The following is a 14,998-nucleotide window of genomic DNA, read 5'->3' as shown; positions in this document are numbered from 1 at the left end:
CATTTATAATTAGATTCACTGATTAAATTACAATTATTTTAAAAATATTCTTCACATCTTCTGAGATGTTCCTGTACACAACATGTAATCTGTGTTTTGATTTTTAATGAAATATTCAAATACAATCTAATCTTAACAGTTATAAAAAAAGTATTAAAAATGTACCATTCAAATAAAAATCTTCATCTATTAAATATAACAATATAACATATCAATAAAACATTTCACATCAGAAGTTATATCAGAAAAAATATTTTTATTTTTTTTACAGCAACATATAACAACAAACTCCGGCAATGATACCACAATTTATTCTCAAATGATCAGGCCACTCTATGTCAATACAACATGGGTCTGAATTGTAAAATATTAAACTTTTACAGTAATTATTAATATTGTCTAGACAAAATGTATTAAAAAAAGGAAAAATAAAAATTCTTTGTGTGCTTAATTTTTTCTGTATATATTCATAATTTAAGAAATCACTTTTATGCTGCACACACTGCTTGTTCAATCATTATGAAAAACTGTAATGCAACTTTTGGCACCTATAAACATCATCAATCGGTGATAGATAATTCAATTAGCATTGGTTAATAATTGTGCTCAGATTATGAGGCAGGATTACAATGGTATGAATGTTGAAACATATGTGTTGTTGACTACAACAGTGAAAAAAGGAAATATCCACTCCTGTCCCATCATAAAACTATTACTATTCATATAAACATATACAACAGTAATTATTTATTATTTCATATATTCAAAGCCACACAGTAAAGGAAGATTCATTTTGAAATAAATTACATTTTAAAAAACAGGTAGCTTACAAAAATATTTTCTTGTTCCTATTCCAACATGTAGTACTCAAACTTAGTTGAAATAGAAACATGAATGTTCTGGAACTACAATTGTCAGTAATCATACAGTTGCTTAGCACTAGATGGTTTCCAAAACTTTACAGTAAATAATTGGTTATATTTTTTATATTAATATGCCAGGGTACAAATATGAATGATTAGGACAGAAAGCAAGAAAAACTGTTCCTTAAAGTGGTAACTGAAAACATAATTTTATTATGGATTTGGTGGAATTTATGTTTGCACATGCATATGTATTAATATTATGAACTACTAACATTTATTTTTCTTCACTACAGGGGAATTAATTATATACTAATACAACAGATTAATCATAAAAACAGCATCTACTACTTTTTTATTTTTTATATTCAAGATAGTTAACATACTGGTAAAATGTCTCTGTTTTGGATGTAAAATAACAGTTAACCCAAATTAACAACTAATCTGTTAAACATAATATTTCACTGTAGTGTATAAATATTACACGTAAAACAATGTAGGCAATTGGCTACCAAATGCAATTAGAAATACTTACTATCAAAAATAGTGCTAATTTAATTAATATACAATGCAATCTTATAGAATTGGGTGTTTGCATATATATGTATATATATAAACAACCGTTAATGGAGTGATTCTCCTCAAGTGTTACTTCACACTTTTAACAATTAAGTGTTACTTAGTTGTTAAAACTTTAACCTTTATTTAACTTTAATTTGTGAATAACACACTGTTCCACTAGTATAATTATATTTGATTGGCTATGGTTCCAAAATTAAAATTTTATGGTGTAACAAAATATTTGGTGATAAACCACTTTTAATTGTAGAATAACGTGAAGGATATTAAAGCTTAATTGGGTTTTCCAATGATATGATGGTGAGTACTGTGGACAAAAGGTAGTATGTTGATATTTTTATAAACAATTTGATAAAGTTTTTTCCCTACTTCTGAACACTGATATAAATTAGGGAGAGGAAAGATATGAATATTTCAAAATTTTTTCACAATACCATGCACAAAAAAATACTACATGTAAAAAAAATCATTTGAATTTAATAAGTAAAGCTTCTGACCCATGATGACATGGCTGATCTAACAAACTTACTGATAACAATACAATAAGATTTAAATTTAAAAAGATTCCTATTACTTCCATTAAAATTATTATATATATAAATATATTGTACACAATATATAAAATGCAAATTTTTTCATTATAGTTACATAACAGAAATAACACAGTTGACAGACCTACTGACTACAGGTCATAAATAAACATTAGATACTGACAAAATTTAAATCCACTTAAAACTACAATTGAACTACTGTTCTGTATCAAATCTTTTAACTCTAACTCTTTGCTTATAATGATACTCTTTCAGATATGCTTTTAAAGCCTTAGGAAGCTTAAGCTGGCTTACACCATCATAAGTTGCTCTGCTACAGACAACAGCACGACAAAGATGCTGGAGAGGGAATGGGAAATTACGATGTAGTGGGATGGTCAACATGGGTTCAAAGAACATGCAGCATGATGGGTCCTTGTAGTGTTCAATAAGTCCACATACAGTGGATGACGAAAAGACACCTGGATCATGGGAATCAAAACTGAATCGGTGGTTCCATTGTTCAATACGTGCATGCAATGATCTACCATATTTTCTAAAGCTAACAGAAAACAGATATTCCTCCTGTGCCGAATCCCGTAAAAGAAATGTTCCTTCAGGTCTACCTTCTAACAACCTCTCAGCTTCATAACGATCCATCTTTCCCCAATAAAATGAACAAGATGTTATCTGCAGAAGATCAGGTACAAGACAGTGAATATAATCTACTTGGGTATGTACAACACGTTGTGTATCCAGTTGGGAAAGTGCAGATAAAGCTGCCGAATGAAAAAGCAAAGTAAGGTTATCAATAGTAATTTCAGGTGGACATACCAGTTGAATGTGCTGTCCCGGACGAAAACCAGGAGGTGGCTCTACACCTTCTTCAATTTCTCTAGCACGTTCCAATCTAGCTCTTTCATCACAGTCTTCAATTGGATAATCATCAGGATTAAATTTTGACAGATCTATAACAGGATGGGTACGAATAATATCTTCATCACTACCAGAATCACTGTTTAAAACAGAATCATTTTGGCGAGATGTTTGAGCAGAAGTGGATGCTTCAAAGACTACACCAGCACCTAAATGATGATCTTCTGTTCTTCTATAACCAGTACAAACACAGGAATCACAACTAATGTTTGCTTCAGGTATATCAGTTTCAGAACCAGTTCCACTACTACCACTACCACTTTTCAAACGAGCACAATTAAAACGTAGTACCCAATGATTTCGTTTTTTCTTTCCCCCATTATTTCCAGACATTTCTTTCACAGAACGTAGTGCTTTATGAGACCGCTTGTGCCCGCTATTCGATTTATTTCCTTTACTATTTTTACAAGCCTCTTCTTCAAGAGATTTGCTTACATCACAAGAAGTTGTTGCCACATTACCATCTAACTTATTTTGAACATCTGGGACATTACCATTATCTTCCACACTCCTTAAGGGATCTGAATTATTGCTATAAATATTTTCAAAATGTTCATTTAAACTTATGGCTATATCATTATTACCATTGTTGTCATTCACTCCAAAACCAGTACGTTGATCACTTAACCCTACAGAAATTGTATTTCCAGCAGAATTAGTACTAAAATCATTTCTACTAGATACTGAAATATTTATTTCGTTAATACCTTTTTCTTCCATGTTTCCTGAACCTCTGAGATCGCTAAACCTCTGGCCCATTATTTTTTACAACTGCTTGTAGACCTATGTAGGTAAAGGAAATATAAATAACGTCCTAACGTTGAAGTCATTATTTACAAACTCAATGGCAATAATTTCGTTAATATTATTTAAGTTCATTGAAAAATTAGTCAAAATAAATAAACAAATAATTCCTGACGAAGTATATAAAACACAACTACCAGGCACTTTTATAATAAAACTATTCTGGATTAATATGTCATCATAAACAGAAGTTAAAATAAACTAAAAAACGATTTAAAAAAAAAAAAATCACATTTCTGTTCGAATACATATCCAAACTCCAAAAACTGTCCGACAAATTCGTTCGATAACACATGTACACATTATTGTTCTCGGACAACTGCCACAGCACAATTTCACGAACTGACACCCATTTTGAGAAAACAGCACAGCCTCTTAGATTTGTACTTTTTATTCGTGCCACAAAATCTTTATTATTATTATTAATTCACAAAGGAGTGGAATTAAAAAAATATACGTATAGATAAAATGGAATAAATTTTTATTAGTTTTTCTCTTAAATTCAAATTAATATTTCACATTTGAACGAATATATTAAAATTTCATTTTGATAAATCAAAATATATATTTTAGAAATATTCATTTCTTCCAATATATTATACTTTTACCATCTGAACGTAACAAATCTAATTTTATCATTGAAAATAAGGTAAAAGTTTAACAAAAAAATAAATATTATAATTCAAGTATATAGCAAATTTAAAGACGATTTAAAACACTGATGTTAGGGTAGGTCTTATTTAAATCAGCTGTTGAATTTTTAAAGTGTGGTTGAATTATGTTTGACTGGCCCGAACATGAATGTTGATGTAAATTATGAATGTGAAACCGAAATATTTTGCAAAAACTGTCATATCGCTTTTGTTTTTAATATTTATTTGCGAGTATTTTATATATTACATTGTTTTGATTCAAGTAAGTTAATTTCCAATTTTCATATCTTAATCAACCATTACATGTATAATTTTCTGGCGGCTCATTTCTGATTATTTAACAGGAAAATCGCAGAGTGATTAAAATCACTAACTAGAATAACGTTCGTTATTTATTTTAAATAATTTATATTATTAGGTTTTTCGGACAACTTGTAATCAGATTGAGGTATTTTCAGATTAGTACAGTTTGGGATTGATACAAGATTTTTAAACAATTATGATTTTTTATTAACCAAATTGTGATGCATAGGAAATTTGTACTCGCAATAGTATGAATTAACATTAAATTCTACTGTGTATCTATTCATTAGGACGTTTTTGAATTTGACTTGTTTACTAATGAATCATTTTTTTGTCAAAATTTTTATGGAATATATTTGAAATAAATCTTTTGGTTGTGGCTCTACTGTTGTGTAGATATGTTGTGATAAGAGTAGGCCTACACGTTTAGTAAACAAAATTGTATTTTTTAATTGAAAGCTCATTTGTTAGCTAATAAGTTCAGTTACATCCCATGTGTTTTAATATTGTACTGTAAACACTACTATTAATTGTTGATTTTGTACTGTTAGATTATCCCAAACTGGTTGTATTGAAGTTATGATCTTGGCTACATGTTAAATTTTCATAACATTTTGGTGTCTGATTTATTACACATCAACAAACATGAGGAAGAATATAATGCATATAATTGACTATTTAGTGTATGAAATCTTTCTGTGGTTGACAGTTTTTTGGCACTTGCTTGATATCACTTGTTCTTTGAGGACGTTTTTGGATTATAAAACTGAAAGTTGAACTACTTATTATCTTGAGACCTTAAACCAAATACTGTAAATAACAATTACTTGTAGATTGATTTTCCAGTGATGTAAGTTGGTTGGTAAAATATTGTTATCAGTAAGTTAAATAGAAGTTTAAGATAATTGCCCACTAATGGCTAATTTATATTTATGTAGCAATCAGTTTTCCTGCCTCAACTACTGATGAAATGCAGGAAAAAAGCCTGGAGGAGAGTAAATTGTCTGTTGGTAGACTATATTTAGTTATAACTTTTATAAAAAGTGATATTTTAATATAAATTTTGTGTAAATTGGATTATTATATGACTGGTGAGTTTCTTAAAAATTTAACTTTGAATCCTTAAAAAATAAAAGTTCATTGTTTTTATTTTTTGATACGGCTTCTTCCTGTAATGTATTAACATACAACCCCCAAAAAACCTTTACTCTCCCTGTTTTAAGAAAATTAGTTTTTCTTAAATAAGTTAAGTATGTTAAAAACTGTTACTGGTCATTACATGGAGAGCCGGGATTGTAAGCAAAGGAAATTATGTGTTTTACCTTAATGCTAACAGAAGCACGGTCGTGCATGACCTGCTTTGGCAGTCAGTAGTTGGCTCTGGGGTGGATTTCTGTCTTATTTTGGAGCCAAACCAAAGATCGATTACTTCTGTGAATTGGCTCACTGATGAGGATGGGGACTTCGCTACTGGAATCATCTCGAGTAGGTCAAAAACTCTAAGAGGAGTTTGTTTTATGGCAGCTAAACTTCTCTGATTAACCCACCGGCTTGGTGTGGTGGTGAACACGTCTTCCCAAATCAGCTGATTTGGAAGTCGAGAGTTCCAGTGTTCAAGTCCTAGTAAAGTCAGTTATTTTTACATGGATTTGAATACTAGATCATGGGTATCTGTGTTCTTTGGTGGTTGGGTTTCAATTAACACACACCTCAGAAATGGTTGACCTTAAACTGTACAAGATTACACTTCATTTAGACTCATACATATCATCCTCTGAATGGTATTTAACGAAGGCTAAACAGAAAAAAAAAGAAACTGTCAGATTATCTGCTTGTCTGTCTTTATAACTCCCCTAACTCTGTTGTGGACAGATTCCAGGAATTTCTTACTGATCTTGAGAACCTTATTAGGGTCACTTTGAAGCAGGATATCCTGGTTGGGGATATGAACGCAGAGTGCATAGAGCTTGGAGGTCTTCGTTCTATGGCTAGAGGATATATGTTAACAACAATGCTAGGGTTTTGGACTTGGTGACTGTGAATACCCCCTTTGTCTCTGCTTCTACCGGTAGAGGACAGGGTTCTGTATTAGACATTACTGCTGTCTCTGCATGCAGTGTCCACAAAATTGGTAACTGAGGAATTTTATAGTGATCACAAGGCTTTGCTTTTTCTGTGCTGACTAATAGGAACTTACCGAAAAGAAGCCCTAGATGGTCTCCTTCGTCAAGACAATTTGGATCAATTTGCTTACTTTGTTGTAGGAAAGCTTGGTGAAATGGTTCAATGGAAACCAGATGACTTTCAGTTGACTATTAAGAAGGAGCTTGAGAAGATTATCCCTAAAAACTCACCAAATGAATGTAAAGTGTACTGGTGGTAGAGTCAAATTGCTGCCTTACGAAAGGAATGTTTTAGGGTAAGGAGATTCCTAGACAATCAGGATGTACAGAGCAGGCTGAAGTGGTGTATAGATCAGCTAAATAAAGGTTGTGCTCTGAGATCAAGGCAGTCAAGGAGGCAGTATGGCTAAATCTTGTTGATGGACTCAAGGTGGACCCGTGGGGGAGGGCCTACCGAATTGTCATGAAAAGATTTGGGGAACCTCCCGCTCTGCTATCCAGGGCGCAAATTTTAAGGACTATATCTAAGCTGTTTCTGACTGATGAACCAGAACATACTGAAATTTTCTATACCTAAGAAAGACGATTTTCCATAAATGAGCTTAAGTAGTCAGTCATGAGAATAAATCTTAAGAAAGCCCTGGGGCCTGACAATGTTTTTGGTATCTTTATTAAAAGACTTGCAGAGAAGTACCCATGGCAAATTCTTGAGGTGGTTAACAAAGCATTGACAAAATGTAGCTTTCCTAGAACCTGGAAAGAAGCTAGTTTGGTCTTGATTCACAAAGATAAATGGGTTCAGCAGAACGATTGAGAGGAGAGATAGAGGACTCTGGGGGACTTTCTCCATAGCAATGTTGATTTATAAGTAGTAAATCCACCCTTGATGCAATAAACAGAGTGACTGAATGGGCTAAGGATTGGGTAGCAGAAACCAGGCAAATTCCTCTGGTCATCCTATTAGAAGAAAATGCATTTGGAAATTCGTTGGTGGCTTGTTTTGGAAGAAATCAGGAAGAGAGGCATTAGTGAATATTTGTTGGCTACCATCAATAATTATTTATTCGACAGGACCATTAGTGTGGCTACGGAAGAGGGTAATGTTGAGTTTTGGACGGTGGAGGGGTCCCCAAGGTTGATGCTGTGCCCCATCCTTTGGAACTTAGCATTTCATGATATTTTGCAACAGGAGCTACCGGGGGACAACACTTTGATCGCCTACGTAGATGATCTTGCTCTTCTCACTGCAGGCAATATCTAGTTGGAGTCTCAGCCTTCTTGCAACAATAAGGATTATCAGTAATTAGTTACAAGCAAGAGGCATGAAACTAGCCCCACCCAGAACTTCAACCCTGACGATGGTGGGTCGTCGCAAAATTGGAGAGATCAGCATATGTGTTGATGGGCTCAGGGTGAACACCTCTAAGTATGTAAAAAAATACCTTGGAGTTTATATTGACAAGGCGTGCAGTTTTACAGCATATATAATGGAGACTTCGAAAAAGGCTAAGAAGGTTATAGTTATTCTTGGAAAGCTCATGAGCAATAGACAGGGACCGAGTCCCAGTAAAAGAAAGCTCATCCTTACAGCAGCTACTTCGGTCCTTTTATATGTGGTTCCCGTCTGGTCCGATGCTCTGGATATCAAGAGAAACTAAAGAAAGGTGGCCTCGCTGCACAAAGAGGAGCTATCAAGATTTTGTCTGCATATAAAGCAGTTCAGCTAAAAAGAACTTATAGTGGAATGCAAAAGGAGGAGGCTACTGCATTGATGATTAGGGAATGGCAAGTGAGTTGGGAAGATTCAAACAAAGGGCTACAGACAAGTCGATTCATTCCGTGGTTGCAGCCATGGTATACTAAAAACCATGGTGAGGTTGAATTCTTCTTGACCCAGATGTTATCAGGTCATGGAGTGTTTAATTCATAGATTTAAAAGAGTGATTCAACCCTATGAGTGTATTGTGGCGACTGGGATACATGCAAACACACATTCTATGTGTAACCATGGTGTTTGAGCATAAAGCATCAATTGGGGCTTACAGGAATTACACCAGATAATACTATTAATATCATGCTATGTGGGAAAGAAGAATGGACTGCAGTTGAGCAGCTTGCCTACTGTATTATCAAAAAGAAAGAAGCTGAGCTCCAAGAGTGGGTTGCAGACTAATATAGAATAGTGGAGAGGATTAATGAGTCATGATGACTGTTTACTTGTCAAAAGACCTCTAACATTGAGGTGAAGAAACTGATCGGAGAGCAAGGGGGAGAGGGACAACTCTCTGTAAAGTTGTCGTTCGTCTGTGGTTGTGTAGATGGGTGACAACGATGAAACACGGAGACTCCCGAACCCCTGAACTCAAATACACCTCTCGGGACTTAATAATGCTTGACTGCGGGTCAGGCCCTGGAGTGGAGGAACGGTGAGAAAGGAGTTTTAGTCGGTAGGGTGCAGGTACACATAGGTCTTTAGTTACATCTAGCTGAACCCATGCAAGTCCAACATTTCCCCATTTTTGGGGGTATGTAAATGGTATATCTCAGACTCGAGAAAAAAAAAGTTTGTTAAAAAATGTGGGTCTTTTCTGTGTTTCCCCCACAATAGTTTTTATAAAAGGCACCTTAAGTCATTTCCAATCCACTGGACCACTCTTTTACCTTGAAAAAATATGAATAAATTGCTTTTTGTTTCATCCTTCCAGAACCAATAGTTTTTTTAGTTACGATTTTTTCCATAAACCCTTACAATTACAAAAATAAGTGTGCACACCGTAACAAAAATGGCCGCCACAGGTAAACAGCTTAAATAAACAAATTTTTAAATAGTTTTAAGGTCCTGAAACATGTAGGAAACAAATGGGTAAGTTTCAGTTTTTTTTTAATTGGGCAAGATGTATTGACCCATTACGTATTATAAATTACTCGTATTGTAATTATAATTATAATTATATGATATTTCGAGGTATTTACAGAGAAATTATAAATATAATCTAACCGAAATTAATCTATGCTTGCTTTGCGTGCTAGTCAAGGTTAGTGAGCATAGGGTAAATTTGGCTAGATTAAATTTATAATTATAAGCATATAATTATAACTTGAACAATTACTAACTTACTTTTTCGTTTCTCCCCCCCCCCCCACAAAAGTTTGCAAGTTTTTCACCTGGAAATAACTCAAGTAGTAGGAACTGCTAATAATAATAACCAGGTTGGAGAAATAACCCAATAATCCGATACAACCATTTATATTACCATTTTTATAACCATTTATTTTATAAATATAATTAACCAAACTTAACCTATGCTCGCTAACCTTGACTAATACTTATAAGAAGAGAAACGAATGTCACTTGAGATGATATGTGGACTAATCGACAGCATTGATATAAGTAATCGATGTTATAATATTTTGAATTGTAACTATACAGTAATCTGTATTTCTAAACAATGGTGGGGTCTTTTCTGTGATTCCCTAAATATAAAAAAATGGTTTCTCAATCCAAAAATGAAGTGAACATATTTTAAGCATTTTCCCAACGATTCATAATGAAAAATATTTAAAAATGGGGGGGGGGGTAACAGAAAAGTACCAAAAGTGTTTTGTAATTCAGTATTCAGTGGTTTGAGTAGTATGATTTCAAGAAAGTGCATTCTGTGTAATTAATATATAACTGCTGTTAAGGTAGTCCTATATGTTTATTAATTGTTGTCATTAAATAGCATTGAAAGAATTAATGTTAAATTAGTTAAGTGTTATTCAAAGAGCCAGCAAAAGATATGCCTAAAGCTGGGCAATAAGTAGGGTAATTTTGCCTCCTTTAAAAAACTGTTCACCGGCTCAATAACAGTTATGATGATAAGGACATTTAAAAAAAATAAAATATTGTAATGATTGCATGATTTAATTTGAATTAATAAAATATAAAAACATATCTTAAAACTTTTTCTATTTTAAACTATAAATTTTGCAAAATATTGATTTAAATTAATTAAAAGATTTATCAATGAATATTTTTTTTTGGGTTATGTGGACAATTACATTTAACTTCAGTTTTGTTCATACTTTAGAATACCATAGGGGTCAATCCATTCCAAGTGGTCTAGAAAAAAATAAATAGATTGTTGCTTGACCATCTCAAAAAAATTAATATTTTGTAGTTGCATTCCCATAATTTTTTAACTTTTTTTAATTTTTACACCTGTGATGTACACACACACACACGCGCGCGAGCTTGCACGGACAAAATTTATACTTTTAATAGTTACGTGCAAGTTAATGATGCTAATTAGTCACAATTCTCTGAAGATAGGTTCAGGATTGTAGAGGCTCACTTAAGAGGTATTTTTGTGAATGAAGTTATAAAACTGTGTATGAAATTTTTCCTAAAGACATTATCTCAATTAAAGATTGTAATGAAGAAAAAAAAGTGTAATTTTCTTTAAGAATAAACTCTGAAGTCACTTCAACGTGTAAATATCATGAAATAAAAAATACTTGAAAAAATCTCATCATTTCTATGGCTAGTCCTGCTCGAATCCGTAAAAAAAAATAAAAGGCTTGAGAAAAGTAACTTTGGATCATTATTCTAAGAATATAACCATCCCTGTCAGTCTTTACCAGGAAAATCATTGTTCCCAACTTTTTACTCTAAAATATTTGTTGTGGACAAAGAAAGGGGTGGTGAAAGTTCAGCTAGATTCAGTTTGTGCTATTCTGGGCTTATCGCCTACTTGTAAAATTAGGAAATTAAGTGAATAAAAAATGTAAAAGTTTCTACCCCTGTCAGAAAAAATTTTGAATTCTCATTTCAAAAGGAAATTCCTACTTCTGATCCAGATTACAATTCTCAAAATTTACAAACCAAATATGATTATCTGATCTAAAAACTAATTTCCGTATTTCCAACCAGGAGAATAAAATTAAAATTATCGGTTTACTTCCGAATTCTTGGAGCCAAGCAAAGGTTAGCAGTGAATTTAAAGTGTCAGAATGAATGGTTAAATTAACAAGAAACTTAGTAAAAGAACAGGGGTTTTTACCTGAATTATAAAAAGTGAGAGCATCAAATGTAATGAGTGAAGACATTATACAGAAAGATAGAACTTTTTATGAAGATGATAAAAATAGTTATTTGATGCCTGGGAAAAAGGAGGAGTTTCATTGAAGGAAAATGTTACTAAGGTTCAAAGACAAAAACTATTAGTGCTTGGTATTTAAAATGAGCTATTTTCTAGTTTCAAAAAGAAGAACCCTGTGATTAAAATTGGAAGATTAAAATGGTGTATGTTGGGACATCTGGTACTCATAATGTATATGTATGTTTATACCATCAGAATGTAAACTTGATGATTAATGGTGCCAATCTTAAAGTTGATTATAAAGATCTTTTGAAAATTCTCATATGCAAAACATAATGTCCAGGCAAACAGATCTTGGTTCACATGTTTGAAAAATCTGAAGAAGACTCAATTCCAGACAATGAAGAATACAGTGGGTGACATAAGACAGAACTGAAGTGATGATAATTGTTAAATTCACAAGAAAAATTTTTTGAAATATTGATTGTTAAACTTGAAAATATAAAAATTCATCATTTTATTGCAAAATCACAAAAAAAATTTTAAAGACAAAAAACAAATCTTGTCAGATTGTTCTGGCTGATTTTTCAGAAAATTATTCCTTTCTTGTACAATACAAAGCACAAGGATACCACTGGGTAAACAAGCAGGCTACCGTTCATCCATTTGTGTTTCCTTATAAAGATCAAGAGAACGTAAAGTGCCTTAGCTTTTGTGTCATAAGTGATCATCTGGAACATAATACCACAATAATCCTTGCATTTCAACATCAGTTAACAGATTACATTAAAGAAACACCACCCTTCTATAAAAAAAAAAATTAATCAATTTGTCTGATGGGGCTGCAAGCCATTATATAAAAATAATTTTATAAATATCTGCTATCACAAAGTAGATTTTGGACTTGACATAGAATGGCATTTTTTTTGCACCATATCATGGGAAAAATGCCTGTAATGTTTTTAGAGGGTAGTATGAAGTGATTTGTGACAAATTCTAGTTTACAGCGACCTTATAAGGATCAAATTTTGTCATCTCAGGAAATGTTTAAATTCTTTAAAGAATTTAATTTAATCTATGTATGTTTTTCTGAAAATTGAGGAAATCTAAGAACTCAGTTCCAGTAACTTTGAGGAAAGGTACAACACTAGATCATTTCATTGTTTTTTATTGCAATCAGAAAGTTTACTAAAATGTCAGTACACATCATAATCACCATCTGATAGTGAACTTCGTGTTGCAATGGTAGTCCCATTGACACTTCAAAATAAAGATGCAGTTGCATGTATTTATGATGGCCAGTGGTGGATTGCAGAAGTGAACTACGTAGATGATCAAAACAAAGATTGCAAGCATTTTACCATACCTAATTTAGTGCATATCCTGTTTTGTTATCAAAATAATTATCTTCGCAATCTAATTTTTTTTTTGTCTTCAGTCATATTTGACTGGTTTGATGCAGCTCTCCAAGATTCCCTATCTAGTGCTAGTCATTTCATTTCGGTATACCTCCTACATCCTACATCTCTAACAATTTGTTTTACATTTTCCAAATGTGGCCTGCCTACACAATTTTTTCCTTCTACCTCGCCTTAATATCTGGCCTATAAGTCTGTCTCTTCGTTTAGCTATAACAAAAAAAAAAGCTTTCTATATTAACTTAATCCAAATGTCTTAGTTTGATATATGTTTAAATAATTGAATTATTATACTCCTTATGTCCACTTAGCCCGGATATGATAATCAAGCATTTTTTGCTCAAATTCACATTTTTTATACTTACTTTAAAAAGAACTTCAAAGTTGAGATTTATACTGAAATTTGATACCATAGAGGTGTTTTACGTGTGTATTTTTCAAATTTTTATCTAGTCCCCCAACACAGATATTGCAGCTGAAAAACTGGAAAAAAAATGGGTCAGCTACTTACCACTGATATTTTATATAAAGCACTCCTACATATAAAAGCACAAAAAAATTAAGGCTAAGAAACTGTTCCTACTTTGAGAAATTACTGGATGGAAATATAATTTTGTTCATTCGCATTCAATAACTTTGGTTACAAAACATGCATAAACAAAATCATTTGGTAGGTAAATAGGACTTTGATTTGTAGGCCGAAATGTACTAACAATGTGCAGTTTATTTGAAAAGCCTAGGACAGCCCATTGCTAAGTAATTTAGAAAATTGTAGATGCCTGTGAACATGAAAAACAGTGTGAAGCATAAAACAAAAGGCAGCCATTTTTGAACTAGATACAATAAAGATTTAAAAAAATTTGTTTTGAGCTATCAAAACGTAAGGAAATGCACCTACAAAATATGAATTTTTTCTGAGATGGTGTGGCAACCAGTGCTGGATCATTTGGAATGAATTGACACTTAGTAAATATGTTTAGGATCAGTAAAATACAAGATTTAAATGTCAGAAAGCAGGTTTGGACACCAAGTGACCCATCCAAGATCAAATTCCATGCTGCATTGTTAGTATTTGTCAATTAGTTATCAATTTTGGTAGAGACCTGTTCAGATTTTAATCCATTCTATTCAGAGAGGTTAAGATTAAAATTATAGTTGGAGTTAAGGTTAGAGTTAGAATTAATGTTTTGTGCGGAGAGGTTAGGGATAAATTACCAAAGTATGACAGTCTTAACACCATCTTGTAGAAAACTTGGTTGAATTTATGTTTAAAGAGAAATACTGCTACAGAGAGAGACTACACCAATGTGTTCTGTGTTATTAGTCATGTTTATAATGGATAATCACCTTTTGAAGAGCGCCATCTGTCATCTTCAAGGGTGATTTTGAATCAGACTGTAATGACTGTTAAGGTTACTTTATGATTTATTCATCTCTTCATAAAAATCTAACCTTCTTTTTTCCCTATTTAGCCTCCGGTAACTACCGTTTTTAGATAATACTTCAGAGGATGAATATGTATGAGTGTAAATGAAGTGTGGTCTTGTACATTCTCAGTTCAACCAATCCTGAGATGTGTGGTTAATTTAAACCCAACCACCAAAGAACACCCAACCACCAAAAGTCTAACCTTAACTAACTCTAACCATAACCCTTACTTTTCTCCACAGAACAGAGTAGCATTTGAACAGGTTGCCATAACTGTAAA

The 14,998-nt window shown here is 32.7% G+C and overlaps 2 protein-coding genes across 2 annotated transcripts in view; one reads left to right on the top strand and one right to left on the bottom strand.

Annotated features, from left to right (window-relative positions):
• Positions 1–236: 236 nt before the first annotated feature.
• On the bottom strand, positions 237–4,069 carry LOC142320624 (uncharacterized). Its single transcript, XM_075358634.1, has one exon. The coding sequence runs from the start codon at positions 3,665–3,667 to the stop codon at positions 2,189–2,191; it is 1,479 nt and encodes a 492-aa protein (XP_075214749.1). The 5' UTR covers positions 3,668–4,069; the 3' UTR covers positions 237–2,188.
• Positions 4,070–4,477: 408 nt separating this feature from the next.
• Positions 4,478–14,998, top strand: part of PGAP5 (Per1-like protein PGAP5) — a 64,741-nt gene continuing 54,220 nt past the window's right edge. Inside the window, exon 1 of the mRNA XM_075358633.1 lies at positions 4,478–4,627. Coding sequence (XP_075214748.1) covers positions 4,529–4,627 — 99 coding nt within the window. The 5' untranslated portion in view covers positions 4,478–4,528. The remainder of the gene's footprint in view (positions 4,628–14,998) is intronic.

Source organism: Lycorma delicatula, chromosome 2, assembly GCF_047948215.1.
Source record: "Lycorma delicatula isolate Av1 chromosome 2, ASM4794821v1, whole genome shotgun sequence".
In the NCBI taxonomy this organism is placed as follows: domain Eukaryota; kingdom Metazoa; phylum Arthropoda; class Insecta; order Hemiptera; family Fulgoridae; genus Lycorma; species Lycorma delicatula.
This window is presented reverse-complemented; position numbering and strand designations above follow the sequence as displayed.

Bases quoted from the DNA above. Each gene is read 5' to 3' on its own strand.
- LOC142320624 (XM_075358634.1), bottom strand. From the start codon at position 3,667: ATGGGCCAGAGGTTTAGCGATCTCAGAGGTTCAGGAAACATGGAAGAA.